Here is a 26178-nt window from a genome sequence, read left to right on the forward strand (position 1 = left end):
AATATTTTTATTTCGGTTATTCGATTTTTTCGGTCTCGGTTTAAAATTTTAAAATTTCAATTTTTCGGTTCGTTTTCGGTTATTAGTTTATTTGGTTCGGTTAACCGAAAAACCGAATTATTAGCAAACCAACAAATTTTAGGTTGGTTTCAGTCTAATTTATCGAAATTTTGAAACAAAACTAACAAATTCGTCAGTCCAATTATTACATAGAGAGAGCCCAACATGATAATATTCAAACCGAACCGAAATTAGAAAACCGAATTGAACCGAACTTATTTCAGTTCGGTTTCGATTACTACTTTTACAAAACCAAAAACCAAATAACTGAACCGAATTTCTTAAAATCGAACCGAACTGACCGAACACCCACCCTTACACATTGCACTTTGCTAATTCGGACAAAAAGGACTGTAGAAGGCATTTATGTTTGGTAGTAGTGTTATTGTTACAGTACCAGAAGCTTGCAGGAGGGTTTTAACAGATGATGAAGCCTTTAAGCCTGGGTGGCCAACTTCCACCATGAAACTAATTGGGGAAAAATCATTTATCGGTATCCCATATGAGGAGCATAAACATTTAAGGAAACTCATAGCTGCATAAGTGAACGGGCACGAGGCATCATCGATGTACATAAAATACATTGAAGAAAATGTAAGATCAGCACTGGAGAAATGTGCATCCATGGGACAGATAGAGTTCTTAACAGAACTGAGAAAGCTTACATTTCAGATTATAATGTACATTTTTCTAAGCTCTGAAAGTGAACAAGTCATGGAGGCTTTGGAAAGGGAATATGCAACTCTAAATTATGGTGTTAGAGCTATGGCTATCAATTTTCCTGAATATGCTTATCATTAAGCACTTAAGTTAATGTTCATAGTACCTCTTATCATATTGTTTATATCTTTGACATTTCATTTCATTTTCTTGCGTAGGCATATAAATTTTATTGGAATTAAATCAGTAAAATAATTTGGACTATATTTTAAAATTCAAGATATATTAGTTCAAATAAATTTATTGGGCTAATATAATTGGATTAGTTATATAAGTCCAACATATATGGATTAAATAAATAAATCTTAATTCATTGGGCTAGCCCAGTTAATTGGGCTAAAGTGATGAGCCCACTTAATTAAGCCCAAGATATCATCTTCCTAGAGGCCCAGCTTGGTGTCACATGTCAAATGACGTGGCACGTCAAGTCAAACGGAAGAACCAACAGGATCATGCCACGTGTCAAAATGACAAGGTATGCCAAGTCACATTAAAAGGCCAATGAAACTGCGCCATATGTGCAAGTGACATGTTTTGGCCAATCAAATGCAGCATTGTCACTCTTCAATCTGATTGGTCGGAAAGAGTTTGTTCTTATCATAACTCTTCCCTCCCACAACTATAAATAGGGGTCTTCATAATCCAAAAAAGGGACCAGAAGTTATAACAAGAAGCAAGAGGGAGCTCGTGGATCAAACGTTGTGGATTTCTCTAAAAGCTACAAGCATTCAAGTGTTTTAAGGATTAAAAGATCAAGACGAACCTTCAAGAACAAGCTGCAAGCCCTTGGATTAAAAGTACGTCAAGATCAAGATCAAGCTTTAAGCACTTGGATTAAAATAAAATAAAATTCAAGATTAAGCTCGGAGGCTCTTTTATTTACTGTTGAAAAGAAGAATCATAGGATTAATACAGATTGTAACACTCAATTATTTGAAATAAAATACTACGATTGTTGCAATAATTTTTGGCCTGATTTTATTTTCTCGACGTAATTTATTGTTTACAAATTCTGGCACGCCCACTGGGACAATCTCTACCTCCCATCTCAACTTTTCAATTATCAAAGTTCAAGAACATTGAAATGGCTTTAAAGAAAATTAACTCGAGTTCAACTTCCACCAAGGCTGCTAATTTCAGGTTCTATGCTGATGTAGAAAGCATCCTCGATGTTACCTTTGGAAGCTTTGGACCAGTTACGAGGAGTAAAGCAAGCTCGTTAGGACAATAAGTACCCCAAGTGTCGTCCGCATCAACCCCTGTTTTCGTATCTTCATCCTCAAAAGGAGCAAGATCTTCCACAAACATACCCGAAGGAGGAAGCGATGTTGCTGAAAAGATCAAGAAAACTGTTGCTCTGCTTGACCTCTCCGGATCCAAGAACTCGGTTGTGAAGGAAGATGATGATGCTTCAAGTGATGGATCCTCCCCACTTACACCACATAGCGTGAGCCAATCAAGGATCAATCTATATGAAAATCCATGCTACTCTCCATCGTCCACGACAATCATGTAAGCTATGGTGACAAACACTTCATCTGTGAAGGAGCACTTGGCAAATTTGACGGAAGCAATCGCTGGCTTGACCAAGTGCATGCAAAATCAAGATGTTAGAATCGACAAGCTAACAGATAGGGTGGGAATCTTGATGGAAGAAGAATCCATCCATGCACCTGGCAAACTCCCAGAAGTTCAAGAGATTGATCCTCCCCCCACGACAAGTTGCATCCACTAAGGAAATTTCAGTCTCTTCGGAAGGGATGATTCCAATCAATCAACTAAAGGAGTACATTGAAGGGACTATAAAAAACAAATATGAAGTCGCTTCCAGGTCCTCCTTTACCTACGCAAAGTTGTACACTTCAAGGATTGATATGTTGAAGATGCATGCTGGCTATCAACCTCCAAAATTTCAACAGTTTGATGGCAAAGGAAATCCAAAGCAACATGTGGCGCACTTCGTTGAGACATGCAACTATGCTGGGACTTATGGAGATTACCTCGTCAAGCAGTTTGTCCGCTCATTAAAAGAAAATGCTTTTGATTGGTGTACGGACCTCGAGGCTGGATCTGTTGATAGCTGGGATCAACTAGAGCAAGAGTTCCTCAATCACTTTTATAGCACGAGACGTATTGTGAGTATGATAGAACTTACAAATACTCATCAACGAAAGGGTGAACCAGTTATCGACTTTATCAATCTTTGGAGGAATGCAAGCCTTAACTGCAAAGACAGGCTTAGGGAAACTTCAGGCATAGAGATGTGCATCCAAGGCATACATTGGGGATTGCGCTACATCTTGCAAGGTATCAAGCCTAGCACATCTGAAGAACTTGCAACTCGTGCCCATGACATGGAATTGAGCATGGCCTCTGCTGGAAATGAAAGGTTGCCCATCTTTAAACCTCGCAAGGGGAACGACAAGCAAGAAATCAGGAAGTGGGGCAAGTTCATACCCAAGCCTGAAAGCAAAGAAGCTATGAATGTCAACACATCACCTGTAAAATTCACGATGAAGGTGAGCAAAAAGCAGAGTATGAAATCCATTTCGTTTCAAGATAAGCCAAGTGAAAAGTTGACTCTAAAAGAAATGCAAGAGAACGAGTACCCATTTCTGGATTCCGATGTGCCAGCCATTTTCGAAGAACTCCTCGAGTTAAATCTCATTGAGCTTCCAGAGATGAAGCGACCAAATGAAGCTGGGAAAACAAATGACCCAAATTACTGCAAATACCATCGAATTGTAAGCCACCCTCTGGAGAAGTGCTTTGTCTTCAAGGACAAAGTTATGGACTTGGATCGCGAAAAGAAGATCGTGCTTGAAGATGAGAAAGAAAGCGCAAACCAAGTATCTATCACCTTTGGCTCATTCAGTCCGGATGAATTATGTGGTTTTAAAGAAAGTAAAGATGAAGTATTACTGGAGAATGACAAAGCTGAAGTCAATCAACCTGATAATGATGAAGGTTGGACGTTGGTGACTCATCGTAGGCACCACAAAAAGAGCCCACGAAAAATATTAGTAGAACAACCAACAAGGAAAATGATGGTAAAACAACCAAGGAGATGGAATCCGGTTAAGCACCTAAAGAAAGCAAAAGTGGAGGTGCACCACTCTCAAAAGCCATGAAATCCAGTGACCTTGGAGGAGTTTTTACCAAGTTGGTTCTGCATGAAGATTTCCCATGGGAGTATCGATGACTCTTGTTGTCATGCTGACGAAGGGAAAGAAAAGAGTGATGACCTACCGTTGGCACCATCTCCAGAAAAGCTCATCGAGTCTATCCATCAAGAAGTTAACACGTGCGAGAAAAAAGTTACGTTCACAAATGACGACCTTCTACTAGGTGACACTCTTCATAACTGCTTGTTGTACCTGGTTGGCTATATGCGTGATTAAAGGGTAAATCAAATTTTGGTTGATGGAGGATCCTCAATGAACATCTTGCCAATTCGCAATGTGAAAGAACTTGGTATTCCCATGAACGAACTCTCTGAAAGTCGTGTGATGATCCAAGGATTCAACCAAGGGGGGCAAAGAGCCATAGGTGCAATCAGGTTGGGAATCACCATTGAAGATATGCAATCAAGTGCATGGATGCATGTGATCAATGAAAAGACTTCATACAACGTCTTGCTCGGAAGGCCTTGGATACATGAGAATAAAGTGGTTCCATCTACCTACCATCAATATTTGAAGTACTACGAGGGTGAAGTCGAGAAGAAGATAGTTGTTGATGATGAGCCATTCACCGAGGCTGAGTCACACTTCGCCGATGCAAAGTTCTACTTGAAGAATAGCATTGTGAAGGAGCTAAAAGCTGATGATGGCATGAAAAGCAAGAATGACGAGCCCACAATTAAAAGAGCTGAGGTGATTGTTGGTAGAGCCAAAGTTGTTACTGAGGAGGTACAACCCAACGCGAATAAGTCTCATAGAGGGGATATTGCGTCTTATGGAAAGAAAGTAAGTCATGCACTCCAATATGTCCCTAAAAGAAAGAAAAAAAGATGAAGGCGAATCATCTAATCTCCAAACTAACATGCTAAAAGAGTTAACTCTTCCGGTAAAATAAATTGATGCAGTAAAGTTGTCCTCAAAGCCCTTGCAGGGTTTGTAGCCCAAAATCGTTTGCAGAATGTGGCACTCCCTACGAAGCGAACAGATGAAGGTTTTGATCCTAATACTTACAGGCTATTTGCAAAAGCTAGATACAATCCCAATAAGCCGTGAAAGTTAGGGAAGCTCCCATCAGAAGATGCGATGAGGCAACCACGTAAAGGTTTGGGATACAAGCAACCGTCAACAGTGCGCATATCCATAAGAAGGGCGAGCAACAATTATATAACTGTAGAAGACGAATCTGTCGCTTCTAACAGGCCTTCAGTCTTTGATCGACTTGGAAAATCAACTGTGAGAACTTCTGTATTTGAGAGATTGGGTCCATTAAAGAAGAGGAATAAGTTCCATAGAAATTATCTAAATACAAAAACAGTCGCTTTGCCCAAAATTCAGAAGATCTCTAAAGATTTTCAAAGTTAAGTTACTTCTAGAATGAAGCAACAAATAAAAGTCATGGTTTCGTGTGATGAGGTACTAAAGGTGAAGCCATACACTGTGGTCTACACTAAAGAATGTGATGAAGACGAAGAAAGTGTGGGTTCTTTATATCATGTTACTGCACAAGGCGAGCATGGTATTTTTATCTCTAATGGAGGATGACGAGAAATTGGACGATGTTTCACCGTGTTATCATATATCCTTCAATGATGGGGACCCTCAAGAAGATGAAGATGCGAAAGATGCTCCCCCGAAACTTGAAGAAGGGGTGAAGGCAACGATTGATGCCTTAAAAGAAGTTAACCTTGGCACTGATGAAGAACCAAGACCCACCTACCTAAGTGCTTTACTAGAAATTGATGAAGAAAGCACTTATATTGAGTTACCCAAGGAGTTTAGGGATGTCTTTGCTTGGAGTTACAAAGAAATGCCTGGCTTGGACCCTAAAGTAGTAGTCCATCACCTTGCAGTCAAGAATAGTGCTCGTCCTGTTAAGCAAGCTCAAATGTGCTTTAGGCCGGACTTTGTTCCCCTGATAGAAACCGAAGTTAACAAACTCATTGAAGCTGAATTTATTCGGGAAGTTAAATACCCAAAATGGGTTTCAAGTATTGTCCCTGTAAGGAAGAAGAATGGCCAGATTCGAGTATACGTTGACTTCAGGGATCTCAACAATGTGTGTCCCAAAGATGAATTCCCGCTCCCTATTCCAGAGTTGATGATTGATGCTACTACTGGTTACGAGGCAATGTCTTTCATGGACGGTTCGTCGGGCTATAACCAAATTCACATGGCGCCAAAAGATGAAGAGCTTACTGCATTCCGTACCCCCAAGGGCACTTATTGCTACAAGGTAATGCCTTTTGGCTTGAAGAACGCTGGTGCTACTTACCAAAGGGCTATGCAGAATATTTTTGATGATTTTCTCCACAAGAATGTCGAATGCTATGTTGACGACTTGGTGGTAAAATCAAGAGAGAAGAGCGACCACTTGAAAGACTTGAGAATGGTGTTCGAGTTGCTCCGGAGATACCAACTTAGGATGAATCCATTGAAATGTGCCTTTGGAGTTACTTCTAGAAAGTTTCTTGGTTTCATTGTCCGACATAGAGGGATCGAAATTGATCAAGCCAAAGTGGATGCCATTTTGAAAATGCCTGAGCCTCGGGATATTCACGAATTGAAAAGCCTGCAAGGAAAGTTAGCGTACCTTAGGAGATTCATCTCAAACCTAGTTGGGAGGTGCCAACCATTCAGTCATCTTATGAAGATAGGTGTCCCTTTCAAATGGGACCAAGCGTGTAGCAATGCCTTTGAGAGCATTAAATCCTACTTGGTGAAGCCTCCAGTTTTGGCAGCCCCTATACTTGAAAAGCCGCTAATACTATACATTTCAGCACAAGAAAGGTCTATTGGAGCGCTGTTGGCCCAAGAAAATAGTGAAGGGAAAGAAAACTCCCTTTACTACTCAAGATTAAGCTCGGAGGCTCTTTTATTTACTGTTGAAAAGAAAAATCAGAGGATTCATAGAGATTGTAACATTCAATTATTTGAAATAAAATATTACGATTGTTGCAATATTTTTCGGCATGATTTTATTTTAAGGAAACTCATAGCTGCATAAGTGAATGGGCACGAGGCATCATCGATGTGCATAAAATACATTGAAGAAAATGTAAGATCGGCACTGGAGAAATGGGCATCCATGGGACAGATAGAGTTCTTAACAGAACTGAGAAAGCTTATATTTCAGATTATAATGTACATTTTTCTAAGCTCTGAAAGTGAACAAGTCGTGGAGGCTTTGGAAAGGGAATATGCAACTCTAAATTATGGTGTTAGAGCTATGGCTATCAATTTTCCTGGATATGCTTATCATAAAGCACTTAAGTTAATGTTCAATAGTACCTCTTATTATATTGTTTATATCTTTAACATTTTATTTCATTTTCTAGTGTAGGCATATAAATTTTATTGAAATTAAATCCGTAAAATAATTTGGACTATATTTTAAAATTCAAGATATATTAGTTCAAATAAATTTATTGGACTAATATAATTGAATTAGTTTTATAAGTCCAACATATATGGATTAAATAAATAAGTCTTAATTCATTGGGCTAACCCAGTTAAGTGGGCTAAAGTGATGAGCCCACTTAATTAAGCCCAAGATATCATCTTCCTAGAGGCCCAGTTTGGTGTCACGTGTCAAATGATGTGGCACGCCAAGTCAAACGGAAGAGCCAACAAGATCATGCCACGTGTCAAAATGACAAGGTATGTCAAGTCACATTAAAAGGCCAATGAAACTGCGCCACATGTGCAAGTGACATGTTTTGGCCAATCAAATGCAGCATTGTCACTCTTCAATCTGATTGGTCGGAAAGAGTTTGTTCTTATCATAACTCTTCCCTCCCACAACTATAAATAGGGGTCTTCATAATCCAAAAAAGGGACCAGAAGTTATAACAAGAAGCAAGAGGGAGCTCGTGGATCAAACGTTGCGGATTTCTCTAAAAGTTACAAGCATTCAAGTGTTTTAAGGATTAAAAGATCAAGACGAAGCTTCAAGAACAAGTTGCAAGCCCTTGGATTAAAAGTACGTCAAGATCAAGATCAAGCTTCAAGCACTTGGATTAAAATAAAATAAAATTCAAGATTAAACTCGGAGGCTCTTTTATTTACTGTTGAAAAGAAAAATCAGAGGATTCATAGAGATTGTAACACTCAATTATTTGAAATAAAATATTACGATTGTTGCAATATTTTTCGGCCTAATTTTATTTTAAGGAAACTCATAGCTGCATAAGTGAATGGGCACGAGGCATCATCGATGTGCATAAAATACATTGAAGAAAATGTAAGATCAGCACCGGAGAAATGAGCATCCATGGGACAGATAGAGTTCTTAACAAAACTGAGAAAGCTTACATTTCAGATTATAATGTACATTTGTCTAAGCTCTGAAAGTGAACAAGTCATGGAAGCTTTGGAAAGGGAATATGCAACTCTAAATTATGGTGTTAGAGCTATGGCTATCAATTTTCCTGGATATGCTTATCATAAAGCACTTAAGTAGTTAAGTTAATGTTCAAAGTACCTCTTAGCATATTGTTTATTTCTTTGACATTTCATTTCATTTTCTAGAAAGAGTTTAAATTCTATGCACTAACAATGTAGAAAATATTTACACTATCATGTCACTTATAAGGTACTTACAGGTAAATCTTTATAATAAGGATCAATTAGTAACATGTTAAAAGTAGTAATTAACCTACTATCACATGTTATACTAAATGGCTAGCGTAAAGTGTTGAAATGTGAACAATATAAACTTATTGTTGCGGCCAAACGCACACGCAAGTATACGCGATCGTCAAGTAATAAAGTGACTAAAAGTCGGACTTCGAATCCACGAGAACTTGTGATTAACTATTAACTAAATTAGAATATCCTAATTATCTGAACAAGGATTAAACCCAAAAGTAGTGCTAAAGTAATTAAACTAAAAAGAAAATAACTAATGAACTTTAAACAGAGGAAGAGCAGATTTTTATATTATCAATGTGATGAAAACGATCTAGGGTTATGGGCTATCTAACATTCTTATTGTATTCTTTAATTGAATTGACTAACTAATTTATCTACTTTATTGGTTAACAGAGTTAATATTGCTCATAAAAATATGTCGAGTTCTTACTCACCTATTCAAACTAACCTAACGCCTATATGTCTATGGAATTAGAACTAACAAGAACGCATTTATAATTCCTGTAAATCAACCAAGCAAGGCAATCAGGTATATGTCTATCCTAACCGTGAATCCGTTCCCCGATGCCAGGTTCAAGAACTTGCTCTACTCAATCCTATGTGCAATCTAGAATTTTCACTTTCGAGTTCAATTCTAGATTCGTAGATAGTATTCAATTGGTGATCAAGCAATCAAATAATTAAGTGCAGGATTGAATAAATAAACTAATACAATAAACTAAGAAATTAAAATCAATATTCGAATAACAATAGTCATGAAAGAACCACAACCCTAGAACGTAAAATTTAGCTCCACATAGATATGGTAGCAAAACAACAAATTATACAAAGAAACATAAAAATTACTAAGTTTGGTGGAAGAAAAGATGAAACCTGGCCTCCACGGCGGCTATGTGCTCTCCCTTGGTCAAAAGTTACTATAAAAAATGTTCTTCCATCAAAATAGGTTTAGGTTGACTTTTATATGAGTTGGGGGCGTCTTGGGGTCGAAATAACCGAGTCCCGATCGAAATAGGACATATTCCCGTTTTGAGCGTCCAGGGCAGCGTGGGGCGCTGGCCCTGGCGCTCAACTTTCCAACTTTTTGTTTTGTGACGCTGCCGGTGGCCCTCAAATGTGCATTTTTGTCTTTTCTTCCCATTTTCGCTCCAATTCGCGCACTTTCATCCCAAATCGCATCTGAATAATTCCTACATATAGAAATACTACAAATTAGCACAAATCATTATATTATGCATCCGAAATCTACGAGACATGAGCATAATGCGAGGCAATATGCATCAAAATAAGCATACATTAAGTCGAATATCAATACCCCACACTTAAGCGTTGCTCGTCCTCGAGTCAACCAACAAACTACTCTATCTTTGAGCACTCTACACCAATGATCATGGTTGATAGCAACAATTAAACTCCATCATATGCAATCACATATACTTCCCTTTACTTATGTCATTTTTTAAAAATATTCAAACAAAGACAACATGCTCACAACAATCCTAGCCTCAAAAATCAACTCAATGTCCCAATGCACTCGTGGCTTGCACACCCAATATCCTAGAGAAGTCTAATAATGTTACATATCCCTAGTGAAACCATGTGCCCTCACAACAAAAGGGAAGAGAGTAAGTTAAATCCACACATCTGAATCTCATTATCAAATATAGTTTAAGGACTCACTTATATATAAAAGAAATCTCTCACTCTCACAAAGAAGTCATATGCATGCAATTGGATATTGGTACCATATGCTTGCCCTTAATGTAAATCTCTACTAATGTAGGATCGCTCGATCTAAAATCAATAAGGACTTTTTTGTGGTTGTAATGTGGGCTAAGGGACGGGTAGGATATATTTAGGAATAGTGGTTCACCCTCCTAAGCACTTTAACACATCACCAAATAACTTAAGAGCAAATTCTTCAATCCACTTCAATTTCACAAACAATATTACCCCAAAAAATATACCCTTTTTTCTTTAAGCACTATCGTTCTTTACACTCCACTAGCAAAAACAAGATATTTATTCATCTATATTTTTTTTCTCAGATTTGTTTCTCTTTTTTTTTTTCCAAATTTTTCTTCTTCTTTTTTCCTTTTTCAATTTTCAATAGTGGTGTATTATTTTACAAAATAAGTGCACCCTTTTTTCTTTCATTGGTTCCACTCAAAAGTCACCCCACACTTAGTCCCTTATTACTTCGTTTAGTGCTCATTTCACAATTAAATTGATTTAAGAGGTAAAAGGATCAAAACAATGTCAATTAAGAACAAAATGGTATAAGCTTGTAATGTGGGTGCCAAATAAAAGTCTATAGGCTCAAAAGGGTTAACTAGGGATAAATTTTATTTGTGATAAGCATTAAGCTCAAAAAGATCAAACAAGGCCTAAAATCATTTTTCAAACCGAGCATCACCTAAAATTTCGCTTCAACTCACATATCGGACAAGTTCTAGACACAAGTACAATACATAGACTATACAAAAACCTTATCACACATGGCACATGACTCACTAAGGACGGTCCCATTTCGACTCTCAAACAATGTAAGTTTTTACGGAGCCACAAGATATTAAACATTAAGTACAAAGTGAATATAAGTCAAGTAAACGAGCCATAGGCGCCACAAAACATGTTATCCAATTTATAAAGGCATTATGATCAATTTTAAAACATAGGGAAGGTACTACACATGCCAAAGCCTAAATATGCTACTATCAAACAAGTCAAGAGCGCCTAGGAATCTCATATTTCTTCCTCCATTTATTTTCTAAATTCTAATCTACTCTAAAAATTAAAAAACTACTACCCGGTTCAAAATACATCACATGAAAAAGAACCGAGACACAAAGAAAAATTACGGGGGATTATTGCTACCTAAGGAAAAGTAAAAGGCATTTTTTTTATGTGTTTTTCTATTTTTTATTTTTTTTATTTAGACTTTAATCCCGAGAGAAAACTGTTTAGGAGATCCATCGTCGGAAAAAGTCCAATTTTGTTTTTCAATTTTTTTATTTTTTTAATTAATCACATAAAATACTACACTACTCTAAAAAAAACAAAAATGCTAAAATAAAAAAAATAAGAAATTAACATACTAATATAATACTTCTAATGAACTTAAGGAATTCTTTCACCCCACACTTAAAAGAGTGCAGTGTCCCCAATGCACAAATAAAAGGGGAAAAAAATAACGAAGGTGGACAAGAAACTCTATGAAAGGCCAAAGGTCGAAGCACTAGCAGCTCACGGGGTACTCAAACTTCTCTCAAGAATGGTCTTTTGTGCGGGTACCTCATACTAGTTCCAACCATCTGGCTCGCTTTTGCACGCTTCCAGTGACTTTTCTTCCTATGCTCGTAATCCTACAAAACAAAACAACACTACAAAAATAATAAAATAAACAAAAATAAATAAAGCAGTAAAGCTGAGTTACCTCCCAACAAGCGCCTAATTTAACGTCGCGGCACGACGTGAACCACTTTTTGCCTCCACCTCGAACTTATGAATTGAGCCCCTAACATGGCATCCAGTTTGCGGCTATACTCCAGTGGTGAGGCTACAAAGATAACCAGGCCAAATAATAAAATTTTTACTCTACACCTCTCGGCCTTTAGATGAGGAATATAATTTTTGCTTTTTGGCACGACAAATTCAAGAATATAGGCACTCTCATCCTCACTCTTTGACTCCCCCATTGGCTCAGATAGCTTGATTACTATCTTACTATCTAAACACAATGTTAGAAAAATGATTGGAATGAGGACCAATACGCCATAACTCTAGAATTTTATTACTTTTTACATCCTCATATTTACATACAAAAGAGTCTTCAAATATAACATTATCTGCTTCCTCACATGGCTCTAGCGTACTTTTCTCAACATGGGCATCATCAACAAAAATATGCTCGAATGATTGGCTCTCCACTTTTAGCTCCTCAATTTGGCGTATAAGCTCATTTTCAGCTTTACACAACTCATTACTATTTTGTTGGGCGTTAGACGCATCAACCTTTGTATTCAATTGAGCCTCTAAGTCGTGAATAGTAGTGCCAAATTTATCGATCTCTTGTCCCAATTCAGCTTTTCCTTCTATAAAGTATCTCATCTTTTGTAATTTTCTCAAGTTGAGCCTCATATATTTCTAATCTTTCGGATTGTTCCACCAACGAATATGCTCAAAATCTCTACTTTTTCAAAATTGTCTTCTTGCTGGAACTCGCTCTCTTCATTCAATTCTTCCATATTGACCTTCATTTTTGTGATTGTTGCCCTCATTCTTTTCATATCTTTTTGTAGTTCATCTTGCTGCTTTGCTACTTGCCTCAATATATCCCTAATATATGCATCACGTTCCATATCTTGCACTTTATTGCCCTATCAAACTCACAAATACTGTTAAAAAGATCATAATATGGGCTCAGAGAAAGATAAAAAGAATTAGGACAATTATCCCAATGACCACCTTGATCACCACATATATTACAAATATTACACTCACAGGATTGAGATTGTGTGCACAACTAGCTCCCGGGAAAATTCTGACAATTTTTTCACCAGAGGGGTCCTCCACAATATGGACAAGGATCATCAAAATAAGAATAACCATCATTCGAACGATTTTTATTCCAAGATGCCATGCTAAAATAAAAAAAAATACTAAACTAAAACAAAAAAAAACATGAACAGATAAAATAAATAAATAAATATCTAATCTAGAAAAATAGCTAATTTCTAAGTCCCCAGCGACGGCGCCAAAAACTTGTTGCGGCCAAACGCAACACGCGAGTATACGTCAAGTAATAAAGTGACTAAAAGTCGGACGTCGAACACACGAGGACTTGTGATTAACTATTAACTAAATTAGATTATCCTAATTATCTGAACAAGGATTAAACCCAAAAGTAATGTTAAAGTAATTAAACTAAAAAGAAAATAACTAATGAACTTTAAGCAGAGGAAGAGCAGATTTTTATATTATCAATGTGATGAAAACGATCTAGGGTAGGGTTATGAGCTATCTAACATTCCTATTGTATTCTTCAATTGAATTGACTAACTAATGTATCTAGTTTATTGGTTAACATGGTTAATATTGCTCATAAGAATCTTACTCGCCTATTCAAGCTAACTAACGCCTATATGTCTATGGAATTAGAACTAACAAGAACGCGTTTATAATTCTTGTAAATCAACCAAGCAAGGCAATTAGGTATATGTCTATCCTAACCGCGAATCCGTTCCTCAATGCCCAGGTTTAAGAACTTGCTCTACTCAATCTTATGTGCAATCTAGAATTCCCACTTTCGAGTTCAATTCTAGATTCGTAGATAGTATTCAATTGGTGATCAAACAATCAAATAATTAAATGCATGATTGAATAAATAAACTAATACAATAAACTAAGAAATTAAAATCAATATTCGAATAACAATAGTCATGAAAGAACCACCCTAGAACGTGAAATTTAGCTCCACATAGACATGATAGCAAAAAAATAAATCATACAAATAAACATAAAAATTACTAAGTTTGGTGAGAGAAAAGATGAAACCCGGCCTCCACGATAGCTCTGTGCTCTCCCTTGGTCAAAAGTTACTATCAAAAGCGTTCTTCCATCAAAATAGGTTTAGGTTGGCTTTTATATGAGTTGGGGGCGTCTTAGGGTCGAAATAACCGAGTCCCGGTCGAAATAGGACAGGTTCCCATTTTAAGCGTCCATGGCAGCGAGGGGCGCTGGCCCTGGCGCTCAACTTTCCAACTTTCTATTTTGTGCGCCACGGACAGCGCCCCACGCTAGGGCTGCTTATCGGGCGAATTGGGCAGTTAATTACTCTTAACGGTTTGGCTTGACGATTATCGGCTTTTAAATGTATTAATCTGCTAGTCACCCGATAAGATATCGGGCGGATTGGTATCGGTTTAGCTCTTATCGGGCGATTTATCGGCCTGATTCAATCTATATTGCGTGCATTAATTGTTTGTTGACTGCCTAGCATACAAATTCAGAATAGAAAATTATACATTGAGTCCAAACATACATGTCTGTTAACGCCTACATAAGAATGATATATGTGTCATGTGTTGTAGAGTGAAAAAAATTGTGGCACAACACTGCTGTTCTTCTATTAAACATAGACAGCAGACATTAGTTTAAAAAAATCAAAGCAGAGGTGAACCATAGACAGCAACTTAAACAATCTTGTTGTAGGGTGGGAGAATAAGCTAAGCTAAGCCAAGCCTGGGATCTTCTGATGCATAGTACGTAAGAGTTCTGATTATTTAGGAATTAGGCATTAGAACTTAGAGATAGAGCACTGGAAGAAGTGGAAGGGTTTTTGATATTTAATATATATATATATTCTTAACGGGTTAACAGATTATCCGTTAAGAAAATTGAATAATCCGCCCTCAAACCGATAAGCCGTTAATAAAAAAATTTCAATCTGTTCCCCGTCCGTTAAACCGTTAACCCGATACCAATAAGCCATTAAGCTTCGGTTTCGGTTCGATTTTGAACACCCCTACCCCACGCTGCCAGTAGCCCTCAAATGTGCACTTCTGCCTTTTCTTCCCATTTTCGCTGCAATTCGCGCACTTTCGTACCAAATCGCATCTGAATGATTCCTACACATAGAAATCTCACAAATTAGCACAAATCATTATATTATACATCTGAAATCTACGAGACATGAGCATAATGCGAGAAAATATACACCAAAATAAGCATACATTAAGTCGAATATCACTTATTTCCATGTGTTTACATTAGTTCATGAACTAGAATATTAATTTAGTACATGTTTTAGAGTATGAATACATTAATGTACTTTGGAAGATATAATGTCTAGTAGTATCATCCATGTACCTTAAAAGATGTGAGATGTGGACTTAGTTATTATGTTTACATGTAGTGTAGGCTAGATAGGCTAGATACATAAAAGATTTCTCCTATAAATAGCCATGTATTCCTAGCCATTGGGAGCAAGTCAAGTTAAATAGAAATCATCATTTCCTCCACTTTCTTCTTTGTGGGTTTTGAGCATTCATTTATGTTGTCTTGCTCTCCCAAATTTTCTAACATTGTGATATCAGAGCCGGTGTGTTTGAGAGACAACCAAACTTGAAGAGAAAATGACAAATAGTAATGGAACTCCATTTCAAATTCCTATACTCACAAAAGAGAACTATGGAAATTGGTGTATCCCCTTGCAAAAGAGAAGAAATTTGAATACTATACTTGTCATAAATTTGATCACTTTTCCGCTTGAATATTATACTTGTCATAATATCCGCTTGTATTATACTTGTCATAAATTTGATCATTTTCCTGGGAATGTAAAAATAATGTGGAGAAAAAAAAAATTATGGAGAGCAAAAATGAAGATGGAGATGGTATTTTAGTTCTCACTTGCAAAAGAGAAGAAAGTGTAGAGAGAAATCAATGGTACCTTGACTCCGGTGCAAGTAGCCATATTTGTGGAAAGAAGAATTTATTTGTGGGAGCTTGAAGAACTAAAAGAATTGAACTTTTAGAGACTCTTCGCGGGTTAAAATCAAAGGAAAAGGTACGATTTTAATTCGCTTGAAAGATGGTAGTCACCAATTAATTTCTAGTGTTTTGTATGTACCGGAGATGAAAAGTAATATTTTATGTTTGGGACAACTTTTGGAGAAAAATAATGATATTCATTTGAAAGATAAAAAGTTGTTCCTGAGAGATGAAAATGGGAGATTGTTAGTCAAAGTTCCTATGGCTAATAATAAAATGTTTGTTTTGAAACTTCAATGTGATGTTCCAAGGTGTTTGCTTTCATGTACCAAAGATTCATCTTGGCTTTGACATATGAGATTTGGTCATGTGAATTTTGATAGTCTAAGGTTGATGAAGAAAGAAAGCACGGTGAATGGATTGCCAACTATTGATCATCCTAGCCATATTTGCGAAGGATGTCTCTTTGGAAAGCAAGAAAGAAAAAGCTTTCCTAAAGAGTCTTTGACTAGAGCACGATGCCTATTGGATTTGATTCACATGGATGTGTGCGGACCAATCAAGTCATCTTCACTTGGTAAAAGTAATTTTTTACTTTTCATTGATGATTTTTCTAGAAAAACTTGGGTGTATTTTTTGAAGGTGAAATCGGAGGTGTTTGATACTTTCAAAAAATTCAAAAGCATGATGGAGAAACAAAGTGGCTATCAAGTTAAGTCATTGCGGTCTGATAATAGTGGAGAATTCACTTCAAATGAATTCAAGGTTTTTGTGAAAATAATGGAATTCGTCACTTTTTGACTGTTCCAAGATCACCACAACAAAATGGCATCGTGGAAAGAAAGAAATGGACTATTCTCAACATGGCCCGGAGTATGTTGAAGAGCAAAAATATGCCAAAGGAGTTTTGGGCTGAAGCAGTTGCATATGCAGTGCATTTGTCAAATCAGTGTCGCACCAAGAGTAATCGTGACAAAACACCTCAAGAGGCTTGGAGCGGTTTCAAGCCAAAAGTTGGTCATTTGCGAGTTTTTCAAAGCATTGCCTATGCACATATGCCGGATGAGAAGAAGTCCAAGCTTGATGATAAAAGTGAGGTATGTTTTCATTGGTTATGATCAAAGTTCTAAAAGTTATAAATTATATAACCCAAGAAATTGCAAGATCACCATAAGCAGAGATGTTGAGTTTGATGAAGATAATGCTTTTGAATGGAAAACTAAAGAGCAAGACTACTCTTTTAGTCCTTTATTTGATGAAGATGATAATGAAGTTGCGGAGCAGCCTATCACACCACATTCAACACCTCAAGCACAAGTTCAAGAAGAAGATGAGTTAAGTTCAAGTTCTTCAAGTGAAGTGCCTCAGAAAACTAAAAGTCTTCATGAGTAAAATACGAAAGTGGTAAGAAAAGATTTATATGATTTGACTGACTTTTGTTTGTTGATGGATATTGAGCCTTTAACTTATGAAGATGCTTCCCAAAATGTCAAATGGAGAGATATTATGGAAGAAGAAATCAAGGCAATCAAGAAGAATGATACTTGGGAATTAGCCATACTTCCAAAAGGTAAAAGCATCATTGAAATCAAATGGGTGTACAAGTGAAAGAAAAATTCCAAGGGTAAGGTGGAAAGGTACAAACCAAGATTGGTTGCCAAGGGATACAAGCAAAAGGCCGGTATTGACTATGATGAGGTATTTGCACCGGTTGCTCGTTTCGAAACAATTCGTTTTATTATTTCTTTGGCGGCTCAAAATCAATGAAAATTTCATCAAATGGATGTGAAGTCGGCTTTCTTGAATGGTGTTTTGGAGGAAGAGGTTTACATTGATCATTCTTTGGCTACAAGGTTGAAGGACATGAAAATAAAGTTACGGAGCTTGAGCACGTGAAGTCACAAGATAAAATTGCGGATATTTTCACCAAGCCGTTGAAGATTGAACTCTTTCAAAAGCTAAGGATGGCTCTTGGAGCGATGAAAAAAGTTTAGGGGGGATGTTGAAATGTGAACAATATAAACTTATTTCCATGTGTTTACATTTGTTTGCATAAGTTCATGAACTAGAATATTAATTTAGTACATGTATTAGAGTATGAACACATTGATGTACTTTGAAAAATATAATTTCTAGTAGTATCATCCATGTACCTTGAAAGATGTGAGATGTGGACTTAGTTATTATGTTTACATGAGTGTAGGCTAGATACATGAAAGATTTCTCCTATAAATAGTCATGTATTCCTAGCCATTTAGAGCAAGTCAAGTTGAATAGAAATCATCATTTTCTCCACTTTCTTCTTTGTGAGTTTTGAGTGTACATTTGTGTTGTCTGCTCTCCCAAATTTTCTAACATAAAGAATCTTTACATTGTTAATGTACATAACTTAAATCTTTCTGGAAAAAACACGAAAATGTCCTCTTTTCACATTGAAAGCATCCAACATTATGTTTTACTAGAAAATTGAAAGCATATATATTTCAGGCACGTAAAAAGCTTGTGGCTATCTTCCAAACAATCGCGGATGAGAGAAGAGAGAAGGAAGCAAAATGAGCCTACAGAGAAGAAAGAGATATGAATATTCTGTTGGAAGTTGAAGATGAGAATGGTAGAAAACTGAATGATGAGGAAATCTGATGTTCTAATAATGTACCTTAATGCTGGTCATGAATCTTCTGGTCACATCACAATGTGGGTTACTATCGTTCTGCAGAAACACTCCGAGGTCTTTAAAAGAGCTAAGGTAGTCAAGACTTCATCATTTCAAAAAAGTAAATAGTCACCTTAAAGTTTGTTATTTCTCAAGAACATGTTTTGTTCTAAAAATGGGCAGAGCAAGGGGCAATTGTAAAAAGTAGGCCAACTGACCAGAAGGGTGTGACAATAAAAGAAATTAGGCAAATGGACTACCTGTCAAAGGTAACTTTCTGTTTATTATCAACACTATGCGTAGTTTTTTTTTCTCCAGCCAATTCCATGTACCTACCAAAATTCATCCGTAATCTTGAATCTTGAAGGTGATCGATGGAACACTTCGTGTTGTTGCCTTCTCCCTTGTAGTCTTCCGATACATGGTAAGTTACAATCTCGTTCGTCTTACATTTTGCTTCAGTAAAACCACATTGTGGCTGACGGACTGGACTCGCTTGGTTTCCAGGATATACTATTCCAAGAGGACGGAAAGTTTTAGTATGGTTTAGGTTTGTTCACTTGGATCCTGACATCTACAATGACCCAAAGGAGTTTAATCCTTCTAGATGTGATGTAAGTTTAAAAGCCATATGTTTCACCTCCCTGAACACCCTGTCCACACCCCACCCCACCCCAACCCTATAACACCAACCACTAATTAGAAAGTATAAACGTTCTTACTTTTCCTATTTGTTACTCTTTTTTGATGGCTCTCTAGGTCGTTTAACGTCATTTTAGGACGAAGAAGATGCCTGAAGAGTGGAGGTGGAGTACGATGGTTCCGTTGTACAAGAACAAGGGATATATCCAAAACTGCAACAACTATATGGGGATATCAAGTCGTTGAGCCATACGATGAAAGTTTGGGAGAAGGTGATAGAAGGGGGGATGAGAAGGAGTGTGTCCATTTTCGCGAACCAGTTTGGTTTCATGCCGGGGACGATCGACTACTAAAGCCATCCACCTGGTGAGGAAATTGGTGGAGCAGTATAGGGTGATGAAGAAGGCCTTGCATATGTATTCATTGACCTAGAGAAAGCTTATGACAAAGTCCCGAGAGAGGTTCTATGGAGATGTTTGGAGGCTAAGGAAATGTTTGTAGCGTATATTCGAGTGATCCAGGACACATATGATGGAGCTAAGACACGGGTAAGGACAGCAGGAGGAGACTCTGAATACTTCCCAATTGATATGGGGTTGCATCAGGGATCAGCACTTAGCCCGTTTTTGTTTTCGTTGGCAATGGTCGCATTGACGCGACTCATTCAAGGGGAGGTGCCTTGGTGCATGTTATTTGCAGATGACATAGTTCTGATTGATAAGACACGTGGTGGTGTTAACGAGAGGCTGGAGATTTGGAGACATACCCTTGAGTCTAAAGGTTTCAAGTTGAGCAGGACCAAGACAAAATAGTTAGAGTGCAAGTTCAGCGGTGTTACTCAGGAAGCAGACGGGGATGTGAGGCTTGATACGCAAGTCATTCCCAAGAGAGAGTTTAAAGTACATAGGGTCTGTGATACAGAGTGATGGGGAGATTCATGAGGATGTCACACATCGTATCGGAGCAGGGTGGATGAAATGGAAGCTCGCTTCCGGTGTCCTGTGCGATGAGAATATGTCGTTAAAACTTAAAGGTAAGTTCTACAAGGTAGTGGTTAGACCGACTATGTTCTATGGGGCAGAGTGCTGGCCAGTTTAGAACTCCCATATCCAGCAGATGAAAGTAGCTAAAATGAGGATGTTGAGATGGATGTGTTGACATACAAGGTTAGATAGAATTGGGAATGAAGTTATTCGGGACAAGATGGAAGTGGCCCATGTGGAGGAAAAGATGTGAGAGACGAGGCTGAGATGGTACGGGCATGTTAAAAGGAGAAACACATATGCCCCAGTTAGGAGGTGTGAGAGGTTGGCCTTTGGGGATAAGAAGAAGGGTAGAGGTAGGCCAAAGAAGCCTTGGGGAGAGGTGATCAAACGGGACATGGCACAGCTTGAGCTAACCGAGGACATGACTCTTGATAGGAGGGTGTGGAGGTCAAGAATTAGGGTAAAAGTTTAGAGATAGTTGAGTGTTTCCCTTTGTCTTCCTTAGTTCAATAGTATTAGTGTTAGTATGGTATCCCTTTTATCCTTAGTTTGTTATTACCACATATCTTGTACTGTTATTACTTGCCATCAGTACTCCCTTAGTTTGCTATCACTACATATCTTGCACTGTTATTACTTGCTATCAATACTTCTTTCATCTTCTCCTTTGCTATCTTGGATTTAGTTTTCTAAATATCTTGTATTGTTATTACTTGCTATCAGTGCTCCTTCCATCCTTTCTTTTAGCCGGGGGTCTACCGAAAACAGTCTCTCTACCCTTCCAGGATAGGGGTAAGGTTGCGTACATCATACCCTCCCCAGACGTCACTTGTGGGAATACACTGGGTTGTTATTGTTATTTTGTTATCCTTTTATTTGCTTTTTCCTTCCTGATCTTTAGGGTCTTACACCCAAAGCATGACCTTTCCTTCCTTTTGGAGGGGGAAGCAGATTGTCCCCAGGAAATGATCTTGCCAAGCTAGAAATATCTATCTTTCTTCATTATTTTCTTCTAGATTACGAGTGAGTCAAATTTGCAAAAGCTTTCTTTTTCTCCTTCCTGTCTGCTTTTTGGTACTTCACTTTTTTGGTTGATTACTTAATGCTTATTTCTTGTGTTTTGCAGGCTTGAAAGGCAAACTCCTTGCCCATTGATGTACTTACCTCATTGCAGGCCTAAAGATAACTGCTTGGGTAGAGTAAGAAGTGTTTCATCAACTGCAAGTGCATCGGCAGAATAGCAGAAGGAACAAGAAAACCAATCTCTCTCTCTCTCTCTCTCTCTCTCTCTCTCTCTCTCTCTCTCTCTCTCTCTCTCTCTCTCTCTCTCTCTCTCTCAGTATGGAAATTATGATATGGGGAAAGCAATGGCCAAAATTCTTTAGTTGGGAGTAGGTAGAAAATGCAAAAGAAAAAGGGAATCTGGCTGATGTAGAATCTTAAGAGTAGAATCTTAGGATGTACAGTAGCAACTACAACAGGACAGGTGGAATAGGATGACCTTACATTTGAGTTGGGTTGGGTGAAAGAAGGAGAGAGAGGGGTTGGAGAAAGAGGATCAACGGGGAGTAGTTAGGAAGCCAAGGAGAGGCACGTTCGGGTTTTTGAAACCTACCCTCCGGAACTTTTCCTTCAACTAATTTTTGGAAGTTTCATATCACAGATTCAACATATTCATGTGCTGATAGAGCAAGGTACATGGAGACCGGTAAATAAGAAAAATGGATACAATACTGAAGATCAAAGTAACCCCACTTTGTTACCATTACAAGATTAAAAATAACTATCACCTGTCATGCCCCTATAAAGAATTCACAAAGTTAACCATGAGAAGGTGCTTCGTACCTTGCCAATACCACTGACTTCTGACCACTCATGCAGCCTTCTATCAAGTCTTTTTCCTGCCTGCTTAATCTCAATTCAGAAAATGTTTCATTTTAATGTGGGCATATATAAACCATTAAGGAAGAAAAGAACAGAAGCTAAAGCAGTAAAAAGAACACAGCTGACAATTACAAACTGCTAAACTTCACTTGAAACTTGCTGTGATCAAATTACTGACCATATTACCAGCTGGGGCAGGGAGGTCGATGCTTACTAGTGGAAATATGTAGAACTAATGAAGCACTTTGAGGATGGAGGAATCAGGTTTCTAAGTCAAATGGGGCTACGAGACAAACATGTAGTATACATGCATCATACAATGGGAAGAGAATACTGCTACTTATTGCAATGTCAATGTGTAAAAACTTGGAATCTTGGATAATAAGATATCCTGTCCAAAGTCAAAAGATGTACCCTAGTGATATTTTTTGAAAGACAGGACATCACCAGGCCTGTGGATAGAAACAAACATAAAAATAAAAAAAATAAAAAAAATTCATACATACTCATTTTTTCCTCAGCAGACATGGCAGTAGCTGGTGTAGTGCTTCACAAGCATGGCTGGTAAGATAACATTCACAGCTTAAAGAAGACACTTCTCCGGGTAATGTTTCAAGTTCATGGTTGGAAAAACCACCTAACCTACACTGCAAAGCCATCACCTCCTTTTGCAACATTGATCACTCCAGATCTGCTGCTATATAGAGCAATAAAAGAAAAACTTGCAACCAACAGTAAATTTAGTACTATAATAGATAATAAAAACCAAAACAGATAGGAATAATTCAGCTTTTTGCACGCTCAATTCTATTTCACCACATTTTAATACTTCGCATCTGAATGATTTCAACTAGAAGATGTGTTCTACTAGGACATGGGCTCAACTTGGTCGTACTTACTACTCTATTATTTCATCAATCATGAGAAATGCAAGATACTGAAGAATTTCCTGCCTTCTTGGGGTTTGCAACCATGGGGCTTCTTTTTCTAATTATGACTATGATTGGGCCCTACACGCTAGAGTAAACAGGAGGTACTCCTTCCTATTGACAAGCCTAATACAACGGAAATTAATGCATGAGTGAGCTGCAAGTTAGAATGATAGAAATGGCATATCATCAAAGGGTGAGAGCTATAAGCCAATGGCAGGAAACACCATCTGCAAAAGTATAATTTACACAGAACAGCTCGAAGTAATTATAATTGCTCTCACCAGCTTGTAGACCCCAAGCCCACGTAGTTGCTAATTTTCGATTTGCAGATTTTTAAAGCATAACCACGCATTTGATAACATTTTTGCCTTCAATTGACAGAAAGTACCCTCTTGGAGCTACATAATTTCTCAATTCAGGAATTAAAAAGCTAGTAAGCTAAGCAAACATCACAACTGTTATTTTTCAACTTTAAATCTGAAACAGAAATTAAAGAGCATAATCTACTTAAAAGCTCTGAAAGATCATTGTTCTTATATGAGACTAAACAATTTACCAATATGTAGAAGAGTATAACGTAGGAAGGCGAAAATCTAACATGTATAAAAGATAAGAGAAGTTTCCTTACATGGAGCTAGAAAATATCTCAGTTCAGGTTAAAAAGCTAGGATGCTAAGCAAACATCATAAGTTGTTATTTGTCAATGATTTCAAGCCTGAAACAGAGACATTCACCAATATGATAAGCAAAAGATAAGTTAGATGTTCATCTTCCTACATTGTACTCTTCTAAAGATGGTCCAAACTGCTGAACTTGAGAAAAAAACAAACACAAGCAGTTAAAATCTGCTCCATTGGAGAATTGATAGCAATAGAAGTTAAAAATGCAGCATGGGGGAGATATGTATATAATAAGCCAGAAAGGGGTAAGGTCTGCGTACACACTACCCTCTCCAGACCCACTTGTGGGATTCCACTGGGTTGTTGTTGTTGTAAGCCAGAAAGGCAATAAAAAAAGAGAAACTTATTGAAGAATTCAACTAATATTGAAAGATACCATAATTTATGCCCAATTCACTTACAAAGTTCCTACAAAGAAACAGTGCGTCTATAAAGTGATTCATCATCACTTTCCTCCTCTTCTGATACATTATCACTGCCTGACATTTCTAACTTCCCACCCATACAAAATGATGGACCGGAACTTTCAGGCACTATATAATCACCATACAATCTCTCTTCAAATCTTTGGTCACTGCAGTTGAGAAACCAAGCCAAAGAACATTTGATTCCCTTGCTTTGCAACCTCTGGTACCTCGGCTTGATTCTTAATTCTAAGCTATAAGTGAAATAGTCCGGAAAGTCCACAAGTTCTTCCATTGGCCTGCCTATATCACTCTTGAAAAAGTAATAGCCATTTTTCATGAGGCCAACTTGTAAAGCAACTAACTGAGGACATTTTATAATCATCTTAGCCACATCATCAGCTGAAAAACCCCGTCCAAGAAGGAACTCTACAGGTTTCAATATAACATGCTGTTGAAGGCTAACAATTTGCGGCATCCTCTCAATTACACGAGCAAACCCATCAGTATCGATCTTAAGCTTCAACTTAAGGAAATACTGTTGTGATGACAGCTTAGCCTTCAAAGGCAAACCAAGAATTTGCGGATATTGTGCAATAACAGAAGGCAGAGCTTCCCTGCTAATTCCAAAACTAAGCAAGCAATTTACATTCACTTTCACTGTCTGTTCAAGATCATATCCAAGTAGATACGCCCGTTTCTCGATCATCCTTGCTAAAATTTTCTTCGGCAAACCCAACGAAAGCAAATAGTCCACAAACGGTTTAATCATGGTCCCAACTCTCATCCCCAATAAATATGGATATTGTGTTACAATTGGCCCTATATCCCTCGGATTAACCCCTATACTGACCAAGTAAGCTACTGAAGTACTCATCGTTCCCTCGAGCTTAAACCCTAACAACTCTGGGTATTTCATTAAAACATATCCAATATCAAGCTTCTCGATATCAAGCCCCCGTAAAAATTTGACAACTGGAACAAGCTCCACTACAACACTAGCATTCAAACATTGTGGATAACTTTTAACAAATTCACCAAGACTTGACCTTTGAATCCCTATTTTTTCTAAATATGTCAAAACAGGGATTACATTTTTCCTCACACTATATCCAACCATTAAGGGATACTCATTAATATCATCAATTGTTAAACCAATATTCTGCAGAAATTCGACACGTTCACGCATGATTTCAACTGTGGATGGCAATTCTTGATCCTCTAATTCATTAGTGACTATGCCTATACTTTTTAAATAGTCAGAAATTATAACTCTTGAGACAAGTTTTTCTTTATTCTTTTGCAATATTCCCCATGTTACTGAAGGCATTTCATACTCGGGGAATTTTTTTGGCGACTGAGTTGAAAAGGGTCTCTGATTTATAGACCTAGGAAGATGAATAAATATTTTTTGAGGTTTTTGGTAGGCTTTTTCAAGAATTATCTTCAAGAATGTATCTTTTCTTCTGAAAATTGAACTCATTATAGAGAATCCTTAATTTTTTGAGTTTAAAACTGTTATAGAAAAAAAAAAAAAAGGATAAATAGAAATGGATGTGGAGGGGATTAAAGATTTACCTTCATTCAAAAACGAAAGAAGCTCACCTCCATAGCTTCAAAGGGAATAGAGGGATTTGGTGTCAAAGACGAGGAGTTAACTTTCTTTATTTTCCCCAATATGTTTCGCGTTAGAAACAATGGTCGCATCAGTAACTGCGTTTTATAAAGGGGACTAGTTACCATGAGGACTATGCCCCCGGTGGAGTCAAATGGGCGGGTTGTACTAAATTTGGACGAGTCAAGAAGGGTTAGGTTAATAAATTGGTCATTATCTAACCCAGTTCAAAGTGTACTTGGGCTAAGATGAGTTGGGTCAAGATAGGTTAAACAA

At 37.5% G+C, this 26178-nt stretch overlaps 1 protein-coding gene and 1 pseudogene across 7 annotated transcripts; one reads left to right on the top strand and one right to left on the bottom strand.

The window, feature by feature from the left end:
- The first annotated feature begins 426 nt into the window (after nt 1-426).
- On the top strand, nt 427-21628 carry LOC104102049 (ent-kaurenoic acid oxidase 1-like; annotated as a pseudogene).
- LOC104102048 (transcription termination factor MTERF4, chloroplastic-like) lies at nt 14940-26022 on the bottom strand. Of its 7 annotated transcripts, none has more exons than XM_009609653.4 (5): nt 24285-26022; nt 23832-23918; nt 22778-22918; nt 22233-22292; nt 14940-15241 (listed from the first exon to the last, which is right to left on the bottom strand). In XM_009609653.4, exon 1 carries the CDS (start codon nt 25768-25770, stop codon nt 24292-24294), a length of 1479 nt encoding a protein of 492 aa, XP_009607948.1. In that variant the 5' UTR covers nt 25771-26022; the 3' UTR covers nt 14940-15241; nt 22233-22292; nt 22778-22918; nt 23832-23918; nt 24285-24291. The 7 variants fall into 7 exon arrangements, with proteins under 7 accessions (XP_009607948.1, XP_009607946.1, XP_009607947.1 ...); XM_009609651.4 differs by having other exon boundaries at nt 22778-22965; XM_009609652.4 differs by having other exon boundaries at nt 22778-22968.
- Between the last annotated feature and the right edge of the window lie 156 nt (nt 26023-26178).

Source organism: Nicotiana tomentosiformis, chromosome 8 (assembly GCF_000390325.3).
Source record: "Nicotiana tomentosiformis chromosome 8, ASM39032v3, whole genome shotgun sequence".
In the NCBI taxonomy this organism is placed as follows: Eukaryota; Viridiplantae; Streptophyta; class Magnoliopsida; order Solanales; family Solanaceae; genus Nicotiana; species Nicotiana tomentosiformis.